This window comes from Bos mutus, chromosome 12 (genome assembly GCF_027580195.1).
Source record: "Bos mutus isolate GX-2022 chromosome 12, NWIPB_WYAK_1.1, whole genome shotgun sequence".
NCBI lineage: Eukaryota > Metazoa > Chordata > Mammalia > Artiodactyla > Bovidae > Bos > Bos mutus.
The window spans coordinates 48,598,073-48,622,906 of NC_091628.1; the positions used below are offsets into that span (position 1 = coordinate 48,598,073).

At 38.0% G+C, this 24,834-nt stretch overlaps 1 protein-coding gene across 1 annotated transcript in view; it reads right to left on the reverse strand.

Moving 5' to 3' along the window:
* The window catches only part of KLF12 (KLF transcription factor 12), a 439,404-nt gene that overhangs the window by 160,746 nt on the left and 253,824 nt on the right, over window positions 1-24,834 (reverse strand). The window contains 2 exon segments of the mRNA XM_070380584.1: window positions 11,811-11,924; window positions 11,927-12,356. Of these exon segments, the coding sequence (XP_070236685.1) occupies window positions 11,811-11,924; window positions 11,927-12,356 (544 nt within the window).

Genomic DNA, 24,834 nt, shown 5'->3' on the forward strand with positions numbered 1-24,834 from the left:
ATATTATTCTTCAGTATTAAGTACAGTGAAAAAAAACAAAAACTTGGGAAATAGCAGAAACAATATACTCAAAAGCACCAGGGAATTACAGATGGCCCACTGACACAAAAGAACAGCTCTGGGAAAGACACTCATTCATTCTGAAAACATTTATTGTTTCCTGTGTGCCAGACACTGGATCAGGCGGAAGGCCATGACACAGATATCACTGTAATTTTATATTGTATATATAATATACTTGAGCCAAATATATTGAGTAAAGAGAATATATTTTGTATATATACGTATATCTATGGGCTTTCCAGGTGGTGCTAGTGGGAAGGAATCTGACTGCCATTGCAGGACACACAGAGGAGTTGGGAGACTCAGGTTCGATCCCTGGTTTGGGCAGATCCCCTGGAGAAGGGCATGGCAACCCACTCCAGTATTCTTGCCTGGAGAATCCCATGGACAGAGGAGCCTGGCGGGCTACAGTCCATAAGGGGTTGCAAAAAGTTGGATACAACTGAAGCAACTGAAGTATGCACATGGGTGTATATCTATGTGTATGTATATATATGGCATACACTGTATTACAATTTGGTATGTGCCTTTCTAGAAAAGAAAGCATCTGAACCAGGTCTTATAACAGAGAAAGAAATGGCCATCCAGGAAAAGGAGGAGAGTTGTCATCACAGCGAGGTAGAAAAGATGGCTGAGACATGACACATATTCAGTGGAATGGCAACAGCCTGGTGGGGAGGGGTGGCAGGGGTGGGGTGGTGGGAGTCAGGCTCTGGGGATATGAAGAACCCATGTTGTTGCTTCTTCTACTTCAACCTACAAAGGGAGGTTGCTTTTATGATTAGGGTTTAGGACTGGAGACCAGCACTGGCCATAGCATTCTAATGGAGCATCTCATAGAACACTGCACCTATATTAATGAATTCACTAGTTCATTCATCTCTTCATTCAGTAAGTATTTATTGAACATGTACTAGTGTCAGGCACAATGCAATGTGTTGAGAAAATCATAGCTAATGAGATCCAGGTAGATTTGCGGAGTTGCCAGCCTATTTTATTCTATGAGTAAGTATTTATAATAATACATGCCACATTATGCTTCCCTGGTGGTTTAGCAGTAAAGAATCCGCCTGCCAGGCAGGAGCCATGGGTTGGATCCCTCATCTGGGAAGATCCCCTGGAGGACAGCATGGCAACCCACTCCAGTTCTTGCCTGGAAAATCCCATGGACAGAGAAGCCTAGTGGGCTACAGTCCATGGCATCGCAGAGTCGGACCAGACTGAAGTGATGCAGCACGCATGCACATGTCACATTATAGGAGAAGCTACAGTTTTTGTCAACAGAGACGTTTATTCTTATCATAGGTCACCCAAGTCTCACTAGGTCTTTCTCTCACTGAGAAAGTGAGAAATCCATACACCATGGGAATATCTTTCAATTTTACTGTTGCTATTGAGCTTTTCCTAAGTCCCTAGCTATCAATAAGGCAGTTCTCTGATGAATTCTCTAAGGGCTACTCCCACTTATCAGTTTTACCAAATTCTCCTATTTTCTGTCTTCCTATAGTCCTGCTGTTTCACTTTTTATTTTTTCTCTGACATTCAATAAAACTTAAGAGTTCACAAGTTGCCATATACCTGCTTCCACTAACTCAACAAACATTACCCATAGTTACAAAGAAACTAATCATAGATATGTAGAAAGTAGCATTTTATTTCTACTAAACAGAAGACATATACAAATGTGCAGGATGGAAAGCAGGACAAGGGGGTAGAAGTGATGCTTCTTAAAACCAAGTAGATAAGTTAGGTTTCAAATTCATGTCCAAGTTTTACTTTAAAAAGGGCATATTCACTGCACTCCCTGACAGCCCTCAACTAGTTTGTTAAATCTGAGAGCAATGATAGAATAAATTAGTAGACTACACATGAGTTCCTCCAACTCTTTCAGTTCACATTATGTTAAAATTCCACCACTAGATGGCAATACAAAGGCTATCATTTTCAATATAGGTTTCTTAGTTCCAGAAAGTGAAAGAGGAGAGTGAAAAAGTTGGCTTAAAGCTCAACATTCAGAAAACAAAGATCATGGCATCTGGTCCCATCACTTCATGGGAAATAGATGGGGAAACAGTGGAAACAGTGTCAGACTTTATTTTCGGGGGCTCCAAAATCACTGCAGATGGTGACTGCAGCCAGGATATTAAAAGACGCTTACTCCTTGGAAGGAAAGTTATGACCAACCTAGATAGCATACTGAAAAGCATAGACATTACTTTGCCAACAAAGGTTCGTCTAGTCAAGGCTATGGTTTTTCCAGTGGTCATGTATGGATGTGAGAGTTGGACTGTGAAGAAAGCTGAGTGCTGAACAATTGATACTTTTGAACTGTGGTGTTGGAGAAGACTCCTGAGAATCACTTGGACTGCAAGGAGATCCAACCAGTCCATTCTGAAGGAGATAAGCCCTGGGATTTCTTTGGAGGGAATGATGCTAAAGCTGAAGCTCCAGTACTTTGGCCACCTCATGCAAAGAGCTGACTCATTGGAAAAGACTCTGACGCTGGGAGGGATTGGGGGCAGGAGGAAAAGGGGACGACAGAGGATGAGATGGCTGGATGGCATCACCTACTCGATGGATGTGAGTCTGGGTGAACTCCAGGACTTGGTGATGGACAGGGAGGCCTGGCGTGCTGCGATTCATGGGGTGGCAAAGAGTCGGACACGCCTGAGCGACAGAACTGAACTGAACTGATGGGATAGATGATTTGGTTAGATATAAAAGATAAAGAAGAATCAAGATTCAAGAAAAGGTAGAACAGTGAAGCATGGAGGGAGAGAGAGAAATATATCTAGGAGAAAAAAAAGATAAAAAGGGAAGGGAATTGGAAGAGTGAGAAGGCAGAGACAACAAACTGGAATCAAGATGGGTGTTTGAGCAGGAGATGGAGAAGAACTCCATGTAGTCTCTTTCAAACTTTCTAAATAGAAACTATAGGAAGAAATACATATTTCAATATGACTCAGTACACAGATACTATATAGACACACACCGTACTGCATTTGAGGCACGTTAAGTCAGTTACTAAACAAAAGTTACATGATGTAACACTTCTGTGGGTGATACTCTCATATTTCTTAATCAAATCTATCCTATTTAATTCCTTTAAAATGTTGATGTTGAGCTAGTATACTGATACCAAGATTCACCAACAGGAAAATGACTCACAGTATGAACAATATTATTTTAGTGTATTGTAAACTACAGCTGACTTTTAAGAGAAGTTGTTCTAAAAATCACCACACTGAAATTCCTGGCCATATAATTGGTCCATAAAACATTTGTTGAAAAAGTTAACTAATTACAGAAGAAAAACGTAGGTGAAGCCGCCTGGTCATAAAAAACACATATACAATTGGCTAATGATCAAAGTTGCATTTCCCCCACGTAAAAGGGGCTGGAGGGAAGATCGAGTATGTGATTACCACTCTGTAAATTGGTAGCTCTTCTTTCATTTATTAGATAGACAAATATCAATCTGTTCTTTTCTAAAGAACCCAAAGTGGAAGAACAACCGTTAATCAAACTCTCCGTTAACAACGGAAAACAGGCAGAGAGAAGGGGCTGAGAAAATAGTAACAGAGCTTGGAGTAGAGAAAAAATTATTGTTGATGGAGTAAAAAATTGAAAAAAAAAAAACCGCTAGAGAGTTGTAAATAATTAAAAAGCCAATTTAAAACAGTGCTGGCAAAGATTCTAAGACCAAGTTTCCCTTTAGGATCTTACATTCTTTCTTCTTTCATTTGTTCCTTCCTGGTCTTAAGAGTCACTGGGTAAAATTTCCAATTGCAAAAAAGTATATCTATTTAGATATATCTAGATATACAAAGATACCTATACAGCTCTATCAGAGAAGGCAATGGCACCCCACTCCAGTACTCTTGCCTAGAAAATCCCATGGACAGAGGAGTCTGGTGGGCTGCAGTCCATGGGGTCGCTAGGAGTCGGACACGACTGAGGGACCTAACTTTCACTTTTCACTTTCATGCATTGGAGAAGGAAACGGCAACCCACTCCAGTGTTCTTGCCTGGAGAATCCCAGGGACGGGGAAGTCTGGTGGGCTGCCGTCTGTGGGGTCGCACAGAGTCGGACACAACTGAAGCGACTTAGCAGCAGCAGCATACAGCTCTATAGTTATCTTTATACATATAGATATATCCGTCCAATACTCAAATGCTTCTTGCAATGAGTATATATATCCAGGCATCATCAAAATAATCCTATAAATATCTGCAATCTAATATGTAAAATAAGAATTTCCTTGTAGCATAACAGCATCTGTACTATGTGAAATTTTCTAGAAGTTTCACATTTAAGTAGAACATTACTTCAGGAGAGAAAAAATTTGTTCTTCAAAATGAAACTACAGAGGAAAGGAAAGATTTATTTCCAGATTCAACACGTTAAATATAATCAGAGAAAATATTTCAGGTGTGGTAAAAAATGAATATAGAGACTTTCTTAGACTAAATACTAGTAATACATCACATTTAAGCATCTATCTACTCAAACATAAATTAGACCGTTTTATCTTAGAAGGAACTTGACCTAACAAATTATAACAGAATGAACACAAAGTCCACTCTGGTAACCCCTTGCTTTAGCTACTTCACCTTTTGAATGGATTTTCTCCTGCTCTATCTTTCCTTCCTTGCACAGTATCTATCTCTGAATGGAGTATCACCTCTCCCCTCTGCTGGTCATATTTTTTTCTCTTCTTTTCCAGTTTGTACTTTGATTTACTGTTTAAATGTGTGTGGGCAAAGCCAAACTCACACCTTGACATTTTACAGTTTACAAGGCCCCTACACAGAGTTTTTTCTTTTCTGCTAATAATCTCTTAGAATAATACATATAGTTTCTGTCACCTCTCTTCAGCCAATTGTCAAATTTTAGACCTAACCCAATCTATGCCCTGGTGGCTCAGACAATAAAAGAATCTGTCTGCAGTACAGGAGACCCAGGTTCAATCCCTGGGCTGGGAAGATCCCTTAGAGAGAGAGACGGCAACCCACTCCAGTATTCTTGCTGGGAAAATCCCATAGACAGAGGAGTCTGGTGGGCTACAGTCCATGGGGTCACATGACTGAGCAACTACCAATCTATACTAGATGAAACAGAGAAGTCAATAAACTGTAGATATTTCGGATAAACAAGGGCATAAGAAGCCATTTTTTTGGATGGAATCCATTCAACTTCCTATGTGTGCCCAGAAGTGAAAAAAAAAAAAAAGATTTCTACTCCTTGTTAAAATCAGGTAAAAACAAATGAATATTCTGTCCTCTAATTTAAAATTCAGTTTTTCATAAATATTAGCTGCTTTTCTCACTATTTAACAAGTTACTGTCTGCTTTATAATGACAGCAGTGAAACACTCACATCCTTTCAAAGTCTACAATTAAGAAAAATAAGCCAAAGTGAGCAACCATCCAGTCATGCTTCCCAATAAGCAATGTTGAAAATTAACAGTAAAAGATTAAGTAATTAGAAGGTTTGTTAATCAAAATCAGATTAAAAATAGGAGCCTATATCTAGTAGTTATCATAATTAAACATAAGAAGAAGAATACATTTACCAAAGAAAGCTGGGGTAGTTCAATCAAGAAGCCAAGACAACCATATACAGGAGTGCATGTCAGCTGCCCAGGACTATTCTGGTTATATGGGCAGATGCCACTGGGATTCCACTGAATGGTGAACTAAAAGAGGACAGTCATATGTGAGGCAGCCAGGAGACGCGAGTCTGTGACAAAAGGAACCAGGACCTGAAATAAGACATCATGAACATCAGCAAGTGGGAAAGTCGAGAGCAGAACACTGGTGAAACAGAAAGATCTGAAATGGGGAGTTTCATGGGAGTAAAACCCCAGTTGCACTCAATGGTCGGGAGCTACAGTCATAACCTCCAACCAGCTCTGCAGCAACTGCTAAGATGACCAGATTCCCTTTCACAAGTATAAATGGCCCGGGACTAAAAATACACTGTGGCTTCTTCCTGTGGGCTGATGAGAAAAGCAGCAGCCTGTAGGAAGAAATGGGGTGTGACAATTTCAGACGTGCCCACAGCCACAGCCCTCTGAAATTCCTGAACCAGTGCTATGGGAATAGGTATGGTTTTGAAGGATTTGCCATTTCATCTAAAAATAATAGAAAAATAACACTTTTTTTTTAAATTAATGGAGATGATCAAAGAAATGACATGCCCATATGGGGCTGCTAGTTTCTTAACAGCAGTTACAACAGGCTATAGTTAGATATTTCGGGGAAAAGTACTTTAAACTCAAAGATCTCATCCTATAAATGTCTGAAGTCAGGAATAATGCACTTATGACCAATGATAAGTTATTAGTCAAGTATGACACTATTATAATAAAAGTCTTGATGCAATAAATACGTTCTGTAAAAATTCTGGTAGGCTGGGCTCTTGGGACTGCGTTTTCAAGAGAGAGAACGGGGCTGCATAGGCAACAGGCTGAGTTCTGTCTACTAGGCATTTTTCCACTTTTATAGTCATGGGGACATCTGGTGAGCCTGGGTGACTAAGAACAAGACAACATGGGGAACAGAGGAGAAGACATCCAAAAGACCATCTATATAAAGCAATGAAGAAGGACTGGATAGCGGTCAAGGAAGAAGACCAGACAACAGTGTTACGCAGCTGGCTTTTCACTTGTGGCTGTTCCAAAGCCAACATCAATCACACCTTTGTTCAAGCCTCATTCCTTGGCATCAAGGTTATATTATGTTCCTCTGGCTACAAGGGGAAAGGGCCAGCTCAGGTACAGGAGGAAGAAAATAAATCCACTGTCTTTTTTAGCTCTTTAGTTGGTTACGGCCTTGTCCTTTTAAGTATTCTGCATTTCTAAAATGTACACATCTATATATATTCAATTATAAAAATGTATTTAAACAACAGTTACAAATTGTTTAGGGATTTTAAATTATTCTGTATGTTCCAGTATGTGATGAATGAGAAATGTTTGATCTTATATTCATATTAATGCTGGTATCATTTTTACAATTCTCAGTGGAACCTACATTTTACTGAACTTTTAATCTGTTTGCTTTTCATTGTCAATCTTAGACCATTATCTGCTGTTTTCTGCATTTTCTTTCCTTTACCATTATGCATCTTTTTCCCCAAAACCTGTGTCAATCTAATAAATTGACTTCAGAATTCAGGTTAATTACTGCAAGGTGCAGGTTACTTCTGCAAAATAATATAAGCAACTAATGTGTAATGAACAACTTTGCTTCTGTAATTCTTCCTTCTCTAGAATTACCCATTTTCAACTATCTACTGGATTATTCTTGACAGAATACAAATATGCTATACTTTCTCTTTTAAATTGCTCCCTTGAGAGCATAAATTTCTCTTCAGCTATCATGCCATTTCTCCAAAACTCTTTCAGCAAAACTTGGCCAAAGAGCCTTCTAGACTCCTGGGCTACCCTGCCTCACCTCCCAGTAGAACATGAACTCACTTTGGTCTGTCCCTTGTCCCCAGTCCTCCACTGACATGGTGTCACCAATGAACCCATCCTTCCCCAAATGCTCCCTTAGTCCTTATTTTATTTGGCCCCTTAGAAGCTTTTGATTATCTGAGAACTCCTTCTTCACTTATATTCTCTTAAATACCCTTTCTTTCACCTTAATAGCGGATCAAAAGGAAGGAAAGGAGAATCCTAAACATGCCTATTGGAGCAATAAACCAATAACAATTTTGCTTGTGATTTTTTTTTTTTTTTACCTTCTATGATTTCTGCTGCTAATTATCTGTGAAAACTAATGAAAATCTCCTGAGAAATCTACCAAAAAACTTTCCTAGGCTCAACCGAAATTCTGTTACAAGGTCAAATAACCCCTTTAGGGTCTTGTTTATAAACAACATGTCTCAGGTCCCGTGGAGAACCTTCTAGCTCTCAGCACTGTCACTTGGGGGGCTCAATGCTACTCTGTCCTTTTGGTATCAAGCAGAAAAATGCGTCCCTCTGGAGACCTTCTCTTACAGCATCCCTCTCATAGCTCTAGTCTACACTGTATTAACTGCACCTTTGAGAACATCATGCAATTTTCTTCATATTACATCTTATCAAAACCCAGCTGAGTTCTGTCAGTGCCCTGGGTTAGCTAACGACTTGCCATTCCTTTAAGACCATATTCTGTAAATATTTGGATGGGCTGGAGTTCTCTTGTCATTAGAATATTTCTACACACTCCTCTGTTGTTAGCCAAACATACCCATGCAAAGTTCCATCCTACCACAACTCCAAAACCCCAAACACCCCCTTCTGAGCATCACAACAAAAACATTTGTTCCAACCACATGTAACACTCCACATGAAAATACTTAGGTCAAACACAGCTCTCTCCATCTACGGCTATAATTAACCTCTCTCCCATAGGCACATCCATGGCTAGTCTATGTTTTAACTCTGTCCACAGCTATCAGTTAATTATACAATTTTTTTGTTTGATGGCAAGATCTCCTAGTAGACTGTAAGCACTTAGATAAAAACAGCATCTGTTTTGCTCAACACTATCTCTGGTGCCAGTAAAATGCCTAATACATGAGAGATGCTCAATCAATACTTGAATGGACAAACGACTCAATTCATGCTATTTTAGATACAGACGTATACATTCTTAGTCCCTTATGTAATGTGACATAAGGTAATCTATTTCTTTACTATAGACCAGATGTGTTACCAACTTTAAAACTAATTAACCAGTACAATCACCCACATTTATGAGTTAGTTTTTATTAGTAGCATTTGAAAATCCACCTCCCCTATTATATTTTCTCTTGCTCATCCATACCAGAAATATAAGTCCTACGTGAGAGTAGAAATAGATCTCCTTTTATCACTCAGCCATTGCATCGCTGGCCCAGTGCCCAAGCGCATATTTGCAGCATAAAGATGTGAGGAATTACTGAAATGCCCCTTCCTTTATTCCTTCTGTGAGGTAGACAGGCCTCCTCCACTACACACTTTTATTATCATCTAATTAATCAAACAATAAAAAAAAACTTATAAAATGCTATAGCAATACTGTAGACTATGGGGATTATAAAAATAATATAAATTAATAAACATAAAAGTATGGGATTTTCCTTATGATTTCTCATCCTAAACCCTTATTCCTTATAATTTGTTGTAACAACTTTGAGAAGCACTTCTTGAGAGCAGTTTATCACTTTTAAATTCAGTAAGTCTTTTTTCCCCCAACTTTCTGTTTTTACAACACAGAGAAAAAATTTCTGAACATTATTGCTTCAGGTATTTGGGGGGGATCTAATAATGATAAATTATTACCAGTGCTAGACATGTACACATAAACTCTTTATATTTCCAATAATCTTCAAGATATATCATATTTTATTTGCATTTTATCACTGAAGAAAATGAAGATTAGTGAGATTAAATAACTTTGCCCAGTCCAAAGCTGGAAGTGAGGGAACTAGGATTCTAAACTCATGCATCCTTGATCCCAAATTTCATGCTGTTAACGTCCATTTCATATTTAGTGTGCTGATAGTTATGTGTTTATTCTTGATATGCAAAAACTGCTGAATACAAACACTGCATGAGACTAACAAAAATACTCATGTAGAGAACAAATTACAGCATGAGTCTTAATACAGTTCTTCTACAAGGTAAACTTTCCAGAAAATTAAATTTTGGCAGTAAACTTTAAATAAAAGTAATCTCTCTCATAAAATGATAATGGCAAATAAAAGAGACATCTGTTTCCTTCATTAATGCACCAAAATTGTTTTTTAAAAAAAGGTCACGAACAGTGTTAAAATCCTTATCAATCACGTCCACAATAAAAGCAATAGCTTTCATAAGTGATACTGCACAAAGATTGGATTTCATGGTATACACATATATAAAATAATGTAATATACAAAGTTATATTTTTTCTAATTGCTTATTCTTAAAGTATTTAAAGCACACCTGCAAATTATAAATGAAAATAAGTATCTAATGTGATCTTTAATTATGTTACTCTTATTCAAATTGATTAGCTCATTTGGATTAGAAATATTAGTAATATCAAAGAAAGTTTGACTCAAGTAAAATCCATGTAGATACTCCCTTCTTCTTTTTTTTTCTAGTTTACAAAGAGAGTGGTGAGACTAGTTCCTGGCCATTGTCCATAATAGCACCAAAAATAAAAAATGGTTGTTAGGTAAGCATAGTACCTGGGTCTCAAGTTTGCAGTCTAAATCTTTGACTGTTGTAAGCCATGAGATTTTTCACTTGGTAAAATTGAAAAGGTGCAATTTGTCATGTGCTATGAAGAAACTCATTGGAGATAAAACAGTAACTTGCAAAAGATGCATGCACAATTTTGTATGTTTGCAAAAATTCTCCAAGTTCATGATCAAATATTATTCCTATGCACTGAATCCTACCTGTTACAAGAACCAAAACCACTATGTTTACTAGCATTTTACACAAAGGCAGTGTTTTATGTGTTCATCCATCATATTTTAATTATGAGCTTGGCAGTAATATGGTATTCAAAGCAAAATGTACTACAGCCTAAGTCTTAATCCATCATTATTTCTAGACTCTGAAGATGAAACACATGCATATGAGTTGATGATTATAGACATTTTACATTTCTATAGAATGGTGGGGTTTTTTTTTTAGATCTACAGAAAGGGAAAAATCAACAACATTATGTTATTACAATTCCTTTGACTTAAAAATAGAAAAAAAAATAACTTAGAAGAAGAAAAATAACTTCATGAGCAGCTATCATATATAATTAACTTGATATTATTATATAAACTCATGTAACAAAGGAGAAGGCAATGGCACTCACTCCAGTACTTTTGCCTGGAAAATCCCATGGACGGAGGAGCCTGGTAGGCTGCAGTCCATGGGGTAGCGAAGAGCTGGACACGACTGAGAGACTTCACTTTCACTTTTCACTTTCATGCACTGGAGAAGGAAATGGCAGCCCACTCCAGTGCTCTTGCCTGGAGAATCCCAGGGACGGGGGAGCCTGGTGGGCTGCTGTCTATGGGGTCACACAGAGTTGGACACAACTGAAGCAACTTAGCAGCAGCCTGTAACAAAATATCTTTCTGCTTCTAATCCCCAGAAGGAAATATTAATACTGCATTTTGAATTATTTCTTTCATAGAAGCTTCCTCCTATTTAAAATAATAACTTAGACTTATATGAAGATAAGAACTCTAACTACATGATGCATTTCTAGCCAAACACCTAACTTTAGAGTTACTTTAACGGCAACTTAATTTACAAATTACTCAAAAGTCAATGAACAGATAACAAGCATTGGAACTTCATGTCATTTTATATTATTGCCAGATAAATAAGTTCCAGTCTGAACAACTGAAGGAAGAAACATCTTGATATACTTTTTAAATTTTTCATAACTGTTAATCTCTATGAGGGATTCACAACTGCAAGCAGTGATGCTGACTATATAGACTGTCCTTCCTATGAAGGTAAACATTATCTAGCAAATTCACATATTAGAATTCTGACATCATATGACTTGATACATAAACATACGGACTGAATAATTCTGAAACATATACCTATATGAAAACGAGGTTAGTTTCTACTAAACTGTGCTCTACTCACAGGAGCAGATCAGTTGTTCCTCTGTGTCACTGTGCACAGAACTTCTTAGTTGTAACTTCCTTGCATAACAGTTACTTCTAGTGGTAAAATAAAGCAAGGCTCGCTTGTGTCTCTTACCTTTGCCATGGCTTCTCCCATCCTCCAAAAGTGGTACTACGATAGTGTTGTTCACATTGCCAGGTGACCGCACAGCTGTGTAGACAACAGGCACCGACTGGACCACCACGGGATGCGGTGAACGTGACTCAGTTTGTTAGACTGTAAATTCATGGGACTTGAAGGCGGAACAGGATGGATAATGTGCAAAAACTGCTGGCCTCCCACACCAGAGGCAGAGGCAACGAGGGGCCCTGGAGTTAATACTGTTGACGAAGATGATGCTGAAGATACTGATGTTATAACAGTCGGGGATGAGGCTGGACGGCTAGAAGACGATGAGGAGGTTGAAGTTGAGGAAGGTGAGGAGGCGGACGCTGTCATGGAAACTGGGGAGGATGAAACGGCTGTAGGGGATGTCCTGGCTTTGTTGATGGACAAGTCCACTGGCTCAGTTTGTGTCTGGAAGTGATCTACAGATAATGAGTCCTCCGGGGGTTCCCCTTTCACATTATTTAGCAACAGGGGAACAGCTTCCATATCGGGGTACTTGTGGACGTTTGGAGACTGTGGGGAGAAAAATGGAACACGTTTATCTCTGTTAATCACATCCTCCACTAGATGTACGATTTATGACTTCAATGTTTATTAATTTTTCTCTTATTGCTGTGGGACATTAATTCACTCTCCAAGCATCTGAGATACTGCTCTGTGACAGTCGTCATAATTAAAGATGAGAGTTCAAAAGTACAAGGCAACTGGAAGAGCAATCGACACAGTCGTTAAAACCCAGGGAAGGAAGTACACTACGGAGAAGAAAAAAGGCCACAGAAGCCTAAAAATGAACAGCAATCTTACATAAAACCTTCTAAAAGACAAGTCCAGAGTACCAAGTATTTGGCTATTGTTCAGTTGCCCAGTTGTGTCCAACTCTTTGTGACCCCACGGACTACAGCATGGGGTCTTCAGTTGTAGTTATACTGTCTTCTTAAGACATTACATATACAACTAAAGTTAAAAACATTCATTTTGTTGGTCTGACCCACCACTACACTTAGGAGTTTCAGTTTCCATTAGTTATAAACTAATGGAAACTTTGATTAGATAACCTTAAATATCTTTTCCAGCTCTAAAATTCTAAGATTTCATGATTTTAACCCTTACTCAATACTATTATAGGAGGCCTGGCAACAACATGGGGGAAACTCACTACGACATTTCAGCTTTCGTATTTGGAAAAATATCCACCATACCATTCTCGTTTTGAGCATTAAAACAGGGCATAAAATTCTCCAACTTCCCACACTCAATTAGGAAAGTATTCAATACAAATCATTTCTAACAATGGGATTATAACTTAGCTCTTAACAATGAAAAAGATTTTCTCAAAATAATATAAAGAAATTCCACAACAGACATTTTTAGGAAATAATAATTTTAGGAAAAACTTATTCTATAAATCTTAAGTTGCCTACGCTTACGTTGTTTAAGACAATGATAACAATTTTGTCCAAGTTTGTTTTCATTTCTTTCAAATTTTAATGAACAAAATTTAATAATAATACTAGGAACAACAATCAATAATACTAAAGAATCCAATATTCCACACAAACTAATGGGCTCAGTGTGTTATTACTGAGCATAGATATAATTTACTTTTATAGTTATTCACTCATAAATTCAAGAAATATTTATTAAATGCCTATTTCCAAGGCCTAAAATGGCCTCCAAACTAGTATGTGTCTGTCTTGCCTTAACAGAGAGTTACACTATAATAGATTATTTTTGGGTATATATAATCTGACCAGGCTAACAAGGACATTGTTGTTCTATTACATGAAGATCAAAAACTCTTTTTCAGCTTCATTATGGTATGAGAACAACAATGCCTAAAATTATATTAAATTGGCTCATTTCATTCTTTGATAATAGATTTGGTTCACTATTTCTCTCAAAGTTGAGTGTACACTTAAAGGAACAAAACATGCTTCTTCAAATCTTTCTTTGTAGAATATAAATTATAGCTCCATTCAGAAAATACAATAGTGCGTGGGCATTTTATTTAGCAACGAGAAAAGAAAGGAGATAAGCTAAACAATAGTACCAGAACAACTAAAAAGGAAAATGAGCTGAAGTTTTATTTTTTTTTCTAAGTCAACATGGTTACTTACCTGCAAAAAGATAATTAGAAAATATCAAAATGAACCATCCAAAATATATACTGCATAAAATTTTAAATGACAAGATGTCATGTGCTGAAATTGAGAAATAAGAACTTAAATATTCTCAGATATTAAGAAACAAAGGAAAACAAAAACAAATGCCATAAACAGAGCAACTTTTATAAAGAGCTATTAGCATTATCTATTCTTCCAATAAGAAGAGTATTTCAATTTGTACCCAGTATTATCATTTAATTTCTTTATAGAAAAGGTAGGATATTTCTTATTAGTGGGTTATACCCATCCAGGAATTCTTTGTTGAAGCTGCTTTCATAAAATATCCCAACTGGTTTGTCATTAAAATTGTTAATTATGTCATTGAGTACATACTATCAAACATGGTTTGCTTTCTAATATAGTCTTGAGATTAACCTCTCTCTTTTACTATATTTAGAGAGCTCCAAAATTCTAATTTTGGAGATAGTGATTAATTTCCATCACAAACCTCTTTCTAACTATACTTGGACACAAAGTTCCAACATATGTTTAAAAACCCAAGTTTGACATATAATTCATCATTGCAGAAAACTCTTTGTAAAGTAAATGAAAGAGTACTTTAGCAGACTATGACAATACAGTTGGTAGATTTGGAGCTTACAGTGCAAATAGATGGTTTCTGAGGCATCAGGCTTCAATGAGCTTTGCAAACTGCTTAGACTTCTGTATATTATGAACACGTCTATACTTTGTAGGTAATATAGCTTAATCTCTCAGTATAAAAATTTACTCCTTACTGTTTTTTAAAAATAGAAGGAGAATGTTCCTCTGGTAATTCTGTTGTATACACCAGAAAGCTATAAAGATCCAATACTAAGAGGCCCATATTGTTTGAGTATGTACATCAGTTGTGTCTGACTGTTTTGCGAACCCATGGACTGTAGCCTGCCAGGCTCCTCTGTCCATGGAATTCTCCAGGCAAGAATACTGGGTTGCCATGCCCTCCTCCAGAGGATCGTCCTGACCCAGGGATGGAGCCAAGGTTGCCTGCAGTGCAGGTGAATTCTTTACCATCTGAGTCACCAGGGAAGCCCACTAAGAACCCTGCTGCTGCTGCTGCTGCTAAGTCACTTCAGTTGTGTCCGACTCTGTGTGACCCCACAGACGGCAGCCCACTAGGCTCCCCGTCCCTGAGATTCTCCAGGCAAGAACACTGAAGTGGGTTGCCATTGCCTTCTCCTACTAAGAACCCCAGGTGCATTCAAATCCTTGATAACTACATAGCTTTTACATAAGCTCAAACCACAATATAGAAAATGATCCAAAAAATTAGGAAGGATCAACCAAACCTTTGGATGACAAACATATCTTATTTGGGAATGTTAGACACATTATGCATGAATTTAATCATCACAGAGGCACATACTCGTTCCTATTTCACATGTAGCAGATGAAACACAGCCAGCACGTCTGAAAACAATGCTTTATCAGTATAAAGAGGACAAAACCCTCATCATACCATTCAACTATTTACAGTGTTGACATAAATCATATTCTCATAGCCCCTACCAATCACTTCTCCTGTGATAATGTGGCCGGTATACCATCCATAATTCCAGCTTCAAGCTGCACATACACACACATAAGACCAGCTGCTGCTGCTGCTGCTGCTAAGTCCCTTTAGTCATGTCTGACTCTGTGTGACCCCATAGACGGCAGCCCACCAGGCTCCCTGGTCCCCGGGATTCTCCAGGCAAGAATACTGGAGTGGGTTGCCATTTCCGTCTCAATGCATGAAAGTGAAAAGTGAAAGTGAAGTTGCTCAGTCGTGTCCAACTCTCAGCGACCCCACAGACTGTAGCCCACCAGGCTCCTCTGTCCATGGGATTTTCCAGGCAAGAGTACTGGAGTGGGGTGCCATTGCCTTCTCCAATAAGACCAGCAATACTATATAAATCAGTTTCCCAAACAGTGTATGCGTACTCCTCCTTTTAGGAAAGAGAAAAGACCTGGAAAGGTTTGATCCTGAAACTGTTATTAGAAATTCATTTCTTGGATTTTAGAAAGTGCCGGAAATGCATTGACCAAGAGATACGAATTCATAAACACATAACTGTAGGGAAGCCATGGGAGAGTAGCCAAGAGAAAGAAAGAAAGCTGGAGAAAGACCAACTGAGAAGTACTGAGAGCAGTTAGAAATGAAAGGATTGGAGAAATCCTACCAGATTTGAGAAAGAGAGATATGGATGGCTATGTTACCAGGAAACAGCATCTAAGAGGCAAAGACACTGAGAAAAAAACAGAAATTACTAAGAAAAGTTTTATGCACAATTAGGAAAAGAAAATTTTGTTAAAAAAAAAAAAGAACAATGAAAGGATTTCATACTAAAATTTTGCCCTTGGTCTGTAACTACTCAATTCTAGATACAACACTGATGGGCAACTCTTGCAGCAACATCCGCTAAGTGCTGCTGCTGTTTTGCTGCTTGTTTGTTTTAAATAAAAGCCCATTAAGATCTGTGTTTGGGGGAAACATCTAGCTAAGTTTTTGCTGCTGATGATCCTGGTGTGGAAAACATGATCAAACACATAAACTACATTCAATATTATCAACAGAAACAGAATTCCTTCTAAAGACATGAAGATAAAAGGGCACCCTGCATTTTATGACAAAGAGAATGAGAATTACTTTCATTTCCCAAAAAATGATATAATATTTTGGAAGGGGGGTCCACAATCATTTTTTAGCCTCTCATACTTTTAGAAATAAATGCATAAATACACACAAAAGTCTGGTAAATGTAACCATCTACTTCATAAGAAGGTGTGAAAACTGAAAGATAATATACATAGGATTATACTGCTGCGTCATATTGTTTCTTCAAGAGTGCGAAAGCCAGTTTGATTCAAAATAATTCACTCAATAAACTACAATGCACAATATTCCGTGAACATATTCCTTTCAGTGAGATGAGGCTTACACGTGAGCTGTTCTAATCAGATCACCCTTTTCCTAAATAAATGTTTTAAACTCTAACTTCAGCTTTAGGTATTTTGTTGAGTGAATGTAAAAATGCATCTAAAACTTCCTATATGTGAGTATTCACAGTAGCTGCTGTGTTTCCTAAAGTCATCCACTAGCATCAGATGAATCTTATTACAGTCCTTAAGTGAGTTCTTTTTAAAGCTGACCTTGTATTGATATTTTGATTACCTGGTAATTTTAAAAAGAAAGAAAAAAAAAAAAAACCTGGACAACACCTCATCTTTGGAAAGCCCTCCAGAGACTCCTATGTGTGGTCATGGTTGAGGAACACTTGGGTAATAATATTCTGGTATATGTCCTCCAAGATTTACAAGCTAACTCCATCTTTAATGGCACCAGGGATTTATATCTAGAGAAGTGGTATCTGTACACATACACACGTGCACACACACAGTAATTTAGTGACTCAGTCATGTCCAACTCTTTGCCACACTATGGTCTGTAGCCTTCCAGACTTCTCTGTCCATGGGATTTCCCAGGTAAAAATATCAGAGTGGACTACCATTTCCTTCTCTAGGGGATCTTTCCAACCCAGGGATCAAACTGAGGTCTCCTGCTTTGGAGGTGGATTCTTTACCAACTGAGCCACCAGGGAAGACCCACACAGGCACATAAACGAAAAAGATGTGTCAAACTATCTATCTGTCCATCCACCACTCCATTCATCTATTCATCCAGCCCACCAGTCAGCTAGCAAGAATTTAAATATTATGTTTAAGTTTACCTTTATAACTTTTTGAGAAATCACTTCATGGGAGTGTTCAGAAAAGACTGTAGAGTGACTTGCCTATATATACAGTTCATGACTTCATGGTTATAGAGCCTGTTACGTGGTTATCATAGAAAGAAAATTTGATTTGGACATAAAAGACTTGAATTCATGACCTGCCCTGTTAATTATTAGCTATACAATCTTGGTATCATCATTAAAAATTCTCCAGGCCTGAGTTTATCCAAGAGTAATATTAAATCCAAACTCATAAAATCGTTGTAAAGACTGAATGAAAGGCATTAAGTGCTTTTAAGTAATACTAAGACTATGGGACAGAAACAAATGTGCCTCCCTTTTTAGAACTAAAAATTCCAAACAGAACCTAAATCTATTATTGTAGCTCTCAGAGTGACTTGATTTACAGAACTCAGCATAAGAGATATTCTGATGCAGGGTTGCATAATACAGCCACTGCAGGGGTCCTCTGTTTGATAAACCATGTCGAGTTATTGTAAGCATTTTTAGGTTCCACGTAAGATTTTAAATACACATTCTATCTTAACATATCAGTTTTCAGTTCAGTCGCTCAGTCGTATCCAACTCTTTGCGACCCCATGAATTGCAGCATGCCAGGCCACCCTGTCCATCACCAACTCCTGGAGTTCACTCAGACTCACGTCCATCAAGTCAGTGATGCCATCCAGCCATCTCATCCTCTGTCGTCCCCTTCTCCTCCTGCCCCCAATCCCTCCCAGCATCAGTCTTTTCCAATGACTCAACTCTTCGCATGAGGTGGCCAAAGTACTGGAGTTTCAGCTCTAGCATCATTCCTTCCAAAGAAATCCCAGGGCTGATCTCCTTCAAAATGGACTGGTTGGATCTCCTTGCAGTCCAAGGGACTCTCAAGAGTCTTCTCCAACACCACAGTTCAAAAGCATCAATTCTTTGGCACTCAGCCTTCTTCACAGTCCAACTCTCACATCCATACATGACCACTGGAAAAACCATAGCATTGACTAGACGAACCTTTGTTGGCAAAGTAATGTCTCTGCTTTTGAATATGCTATCTAGGTTGGTCATAACTTTCCTTCCAAGGAGTAAGTGTCTTTTAATTTCATGGCTGCAGTCACCATCCGCAGTGATTTTGGAGCCCCCTAAAAATAAAGTCTGACACTGTTTCCACTGTTTCCCATCTATTTCCCATGAAGTGATGGGACTGGATGCCATGATCTTAGTTTTCTGAATGTTGAGCTTTAAGCCAACTTTTTCACTCTCCACTTTCACTTTCATCAAGAGGCTTTTTAGTTCCTCTTCACCTTCTGCCATAAGGGTGGTGTCATCTGCATATCTGAGGTTATTGATATTTCTCCCGGCAATCTTGATTCCAGCTTGTGTTTCTTCCAGTCCAACGTTTCTCATGATGTACTCTGCATAGAAGTTAAATAAGCAGGGTGACAATATACAGCCTTGATGTACTCCTTTTCCTATTTGGAACCAGTCTGGCGTTCCATGCCTAGTCCTAACTGTTGCTTCCTCACCTGCATACAAATTTCTCAAGAGGCAGGTCAGGTGGTCTGGTATTCCCATCTCTTTCAGAATTTTCCACAGTTTATTGTGATCCACACAGTCAAAGGCTTTGGCATAGTCAATAATGCAGAAATAGATGTTTTTCTGGAACTCTCTTGCTTTTTCCATGATCCAGCGGATGTTGGCAATTTGATCTCTGGTTCCTCTGCCTTTTCTAAAACCAGCTTGAACATCAGGAAGTTCATGGTTCACATATTGCTGAAGCCTGGCTTGGAGAATTTTGAGCATTACTTTACTAGCACGTGCTGCTGCTGCTGCTAAGTTGCTTCAGTCGTGTCTGACTCTGTGCGACCCCACAGATGGCAGCCCACCAGGCTCCCCCATCCGTGGGATTCTCCAGGCAAGAATACTGAAGTGGGTCGCCATTTCCTTCTCCAATGCGTGAAAGTGAAAAGTGAAAGTGAAGTTGCTCACTTGTGTCCGACTCTTAGAGACTCCATGGACTACAGCCTACCAGGCTCCTCCATCCACGAGATTTTCCAGGCAAGAGTACTGTAGTGGGGTGCCATTGCCTTGTGAGATGAGTGCAACTGTGTGGTAGTTTGAGCATTCTTTGGCATTGTCTTTCTTTGGGATCGGAATGAAAACTGACCTTTTCCAGTTCTGTGGCCACTGCTGAGTTTTCCAAATTTGCTGGCATATTGAGTGCAGCACTTTCACAGCATCATCCATCTTTCAGGATTTGAAATAGCTCAACTGGAATTCATCACCTGCACTAGCTTTGTTCGTAGTGATGCTTTCTAAGGCCCACTTGACTTCACATTCCAGGATGTCTGGCTCTAGGTCAGTGATCACACCATCGTGATTATCTGGGACGTGAAGATCTTTTTGTACAGTTCTGTGTATTCTTGCCACCTCTTCTTGATATCTTCTGCTTCTGTTAGGTCCATACCATTTCTGTCCTTTATCGAGCCCATCTTTGCATGAAATGTTCCCTTGGTATCTCTAATTTTCTTGAAGAGATCTCTAGTCTTTCCCATTCTGTTGTTTTCCTCTATTTCTTTGCATTGATTGCTGAGGAAGGCTTTCTTGGATAATCATTGGACACTGTTTAATTTTTTCTCTCTTTTTTTTTTTTAGCTTCATTAGATTGGCTCGTAGGATGATCATGTTAACAGTTGATGAATTCATTTTAATTGACTGGCTTTATCTCTTAGTTTCACAATATAAATATCATCTATCAATCCATAAATCAGTTTGAATCCATTATGACAGTAATACATAAATACATTAAATAACTGTTTAGGGATGTCAGCCATTGTTTAACAGTCTCATCATGAGATGAAACTGCTGAGCTTCATCTGTTTCTTGTGTCGCAGTAGACAGTCAGTTTATGTAAGGTTCACTGTCTGACTTAGCGAGTAGTTGAATATGCACTTTTCACAGGAGGTGCTTTTGCTGTATAGATCAGGAAACTCAAACAGGGGCTCTGCATCAACCTGGAGAGGTGGGATGGGGAGGAAGATGGGAGGGAGTTTCAAAAGGGTGGGGATATATATATGTATACCTATGGCTGATTCATGTTGAGGCTTGACAGAAAACAGCTGTAAAAATTCTGTAAAGCAATTATCCTTCAATAAAAAATAAATTAATTTAGAAAAAAGCTTCCTGTGCATTTCACATAAAAAGGGAATAAACGAAATCTATGACTTCATATACCATTTCATTGAGTTTTTAAGTTATATTGCATTATTTTCAATGCAAATACACTTCAATTAAAGTGAATTCCTCTTTTTATATGAAATGCACAATAGGTACACATTTTAGTTTTCCTCATTAGTATATGAAATTTTAAAAATATGAGCACCATTTTTAAAGCAAACAACCTGCTCAACTCTGGCCATCATTGCCCTCAGTGTGAAAGGCACCAAACATCAATTTGTGAAAAAGCATCAACTTCACTTTCCTCTCTACTGTTTTATTTTACTAAAAAGGAAAGCCTGTCTTTCAAGATTTGTCTTGCAAACGCCCTGCCCTGACAATCATCATTCACACTGCTTTCAAGCCCAGTGATTTTTCTTCTTTACTCTCTCTGCATGTTCAAGGGCAAACTCTTACACACAACTGCTATAAAAGTGTGATTTTAGAAAACTGACCAAGAAAAACTAAAAGCAGAGTATATACTCAAAAAAGGAAAGACAAATTATATTTTTTCAAAAAGTATAGATGAGAATAAAAGGAAACAAGTATAGAAATCTTTTACATTTACAATCTGGAAGTTGGTTTCCAAAGTATTGAATGAGTTAAAGGGGAAGATATTTCAATGAATATTTAATTCAACTACTTTATCTCAATCTCTCAAGTGTCAATTTAAGAAATGATTGATTCCCTAAGAAAATTCAGAACATATGCATAACATAATGGACTCTCTGTGATTTTACATTTATGTTTTTATGCTTTCATATTCAAATTGTAAACATGCTGGCCTTTTTAAAGGATTCAATACACACATTTAAATTTACTCTAAATTTTCCTTATTTCCTAGTTACTACATTTTTCCATTAGTTATTTATTTCCCAGAACTTTCCTGAATCTTATCATTTACCTAAAGCAATCAGAATTTATGTTAACAGTTGACTGCACATCTGAAATTCTAGTTTAGGACTTATGTGTTGTAAAGCTGGGATCAAACCTGAGGTGAGGAGGCTTCTCCTAAAGGGTGGTAGAAGACAGAAGCAATTCTATTCTATCTGTGCATTCTTAAAAAAATTAATAGCAGATGTTCCTAAGCAATGAAAAGACTGACAAACATGTTTGGACATGAACATAATGCGCAACATGTAAATTAATAGTATTTTGTACTACCACATAATCAGTGAACACTCAACCACATTTGCTGGATAAGAATATTTATGCTTAAAATATTAAACCACTTAAATCCCATTTAACTGGTCAAATGAGGTAAAGAAATAGTGCCACTATAAGAAGTGTCAAAAAAGAAGTATAAGACGTTAGTTTTGCTCCTATTTTCCTGCAATTTGTTAAACTGAACTTCAGAAAACCATACAAATACATGTTAAAATAAATTATATGAGTCCAACTCTATGACATTTTGGAAAAGGCAAACTACAGAGACAGTAAAAAGATCAGTGGTTGCCAGGGGCTTGGGGGACAGGATGCAAGGGATGAAAAAGAACCACAGGGAATTTTTAGGGCAATGAAATTCTTCTGTATGTTACTGCCATGGTGGTTACATGTCACCACACATTTATCAAAACCCACAGAAGTGTACAACACAAAGAATTAACCCATGAAGTCGCTCAGTCGTGTCCGACTTGTAGTGACCCCATGGACTGCAGCCTACCAGGCTCCTCCATCCATGGGATTTTCTAGGCAAGAGTACTGGAGTGGCTTGCCATTGCCTTCTCTGATGTAAAGCATGGACTATACTTAATAATGACTCAATATGGGTTCATTAAATCATTACATCCAACAAATATATTACACTAATGCAGGACTCTATAGAGGGGAAACTGTTAAAGAGTGGGGTGAGTATATGGAATTCTCAAGTACATTCTGCCAAATTATTCTGAAAGTAATGAATCTCTACTAAAAAAGTAAAGCCCACTACTTCTTTAAAATTAATTTGAATTCAATATAAGATTCAATTTTATCTATTATTTTATTTACAATTCTTCATAAAATTAATAAACCAAAATTATTATAATATTTGCCATGTTTTAAAAAAGGGTTAACTGTTATAGGCTTATCTTTACTATATCACGGTTACTTTTTTTGTTCTTTTGTTTTTAAAAGAGCATTATTATTCAGTGACTGATTTAAGATATTGAAGTTTTACCATACAAGACAAGAAAGCATACCTTGTAGACTTTTAGGAATAAAACGTTCATTTGAATCTTCACTCTAAACCACAGACTTATTCAAGTGCCTGAGGCAAATGTTCTGTGCTAGTTACATATTTTAAAATATGCAAAATGTTTACCATTCTCAAACAGATTAATCTTGTCTGCTACCAGATGGACCTTGCTTTTGATTTCACAAAACATTCGCCACAAGAGTTATTTTTGTAAGGCTATTTCATAGTACTGGAAAACATCAAATTTCAGACTAGAAAATGACCTGAGAGAGGCAGATACACCTAATGCTACAACTGGAAACCACAACACATTACAAATCTATACAGCAATAACACACTTTTTATGTAAAGGGTGGTATAATTGCAAAAATGTAGGCTTTATTTTTTGGATATTTAAAGCAAGCAAGCAGTCAAGAGAAGCCTGACACGCTTCCCTGCTCATAGAAAATGCCTTTAAAGAGAGGCCCACAAACAAGCCAAACAAGACTAACGGCAAAGCTGAGAGAAATCCATTTTTTCCCACCCAACCCTGAGGTCAGAGGCAGCAACAACAGGCAAGTGGCAGAAGCAACAGTGTTTAAATGCTCCCCTACAAATCAGCAGAAGGCCCTCGTGCAAACGAACTTTTCTAGCTTTGTATGTTGGCTTCCTGGTAAATGGAATATAGATACACGCAGGTCTTTCTAAGACTATAAAAGGGTGAGACTGTCCAAAGGTTTTCTGAAGTGGTCCCTCATTAAGCTGTGACTGCCTCGAGGCACACAGAAGCGTACATAATTAATAGGTTTATGTGGAGAATTAACTATACACATCAAGCCCCTGTTGATTTCATCCATCAAATGAGCATCTGAGCAAAAGTGGAGAAGGGGCAGACTAGCGCTTCAGGGAAGACAAAGGCAGAACAGGAAGACAGAATGGAGAAAGACCGATCTGACTGAAAAAGAAAACTTGCCAGCAGACGAGACTCCTGCTAACCAGTGTGATTGACAGTGACTGGGGAAATCTAAGCTCAGCACTCCTCCTGGCTGGGACAGAGCTTTAAAAAAAAACAAAGATTTTTAAAATGATACTAGAAATGCTGACATGGACGTAGTAAAGGGACATTCTATTCTGTTGCAGGACAGCAGTGTAAGTGTCAGATACACACTTTCAGGAATGCTAGTGAGTGAAGTCTCAAGAGTCATTAAATACCTTAAAACAAGTAATAACATTTTCAAGAATTATATAAATGAAGTTATTTACAAAACAGAAACAGTCTCACAGACTTCAAAAAAAATAAAATAAATAAACTTATGGTTACCAAAGGGGAAATGTAGAAGAAGGGATAAATACAGAGCTTGGGATTAATGTACATACAGTATATATATAAATGGATTACCCACAAGGATCTACTGCATAGCACAAGGAACTCTACTCAGTACTGCATAATAATCTATATGGGAAAAGAATCCGAGAAGGAATGAAGATGCTTATAACTGAACCACTATGCTGTACCCCTGAAACTAACACAAGAGTGTAAATCAACCATGCTGAGGTGCGCCCAACTCTTTGCAACCCCATGGACTGTAGTCTACCAGCCTCCCTCTGTCCATGGGATTCTCCACGCAAGAATACTGGAGTCGGTTGCCAGTTCCTTCTCCAGGGGATCTTCTCATCCCAGGAAACAAACCCAAATCTCCTGTGTTGGCAGGTGGAATCTTTATCACAGAGCCACCAGGGAAGCC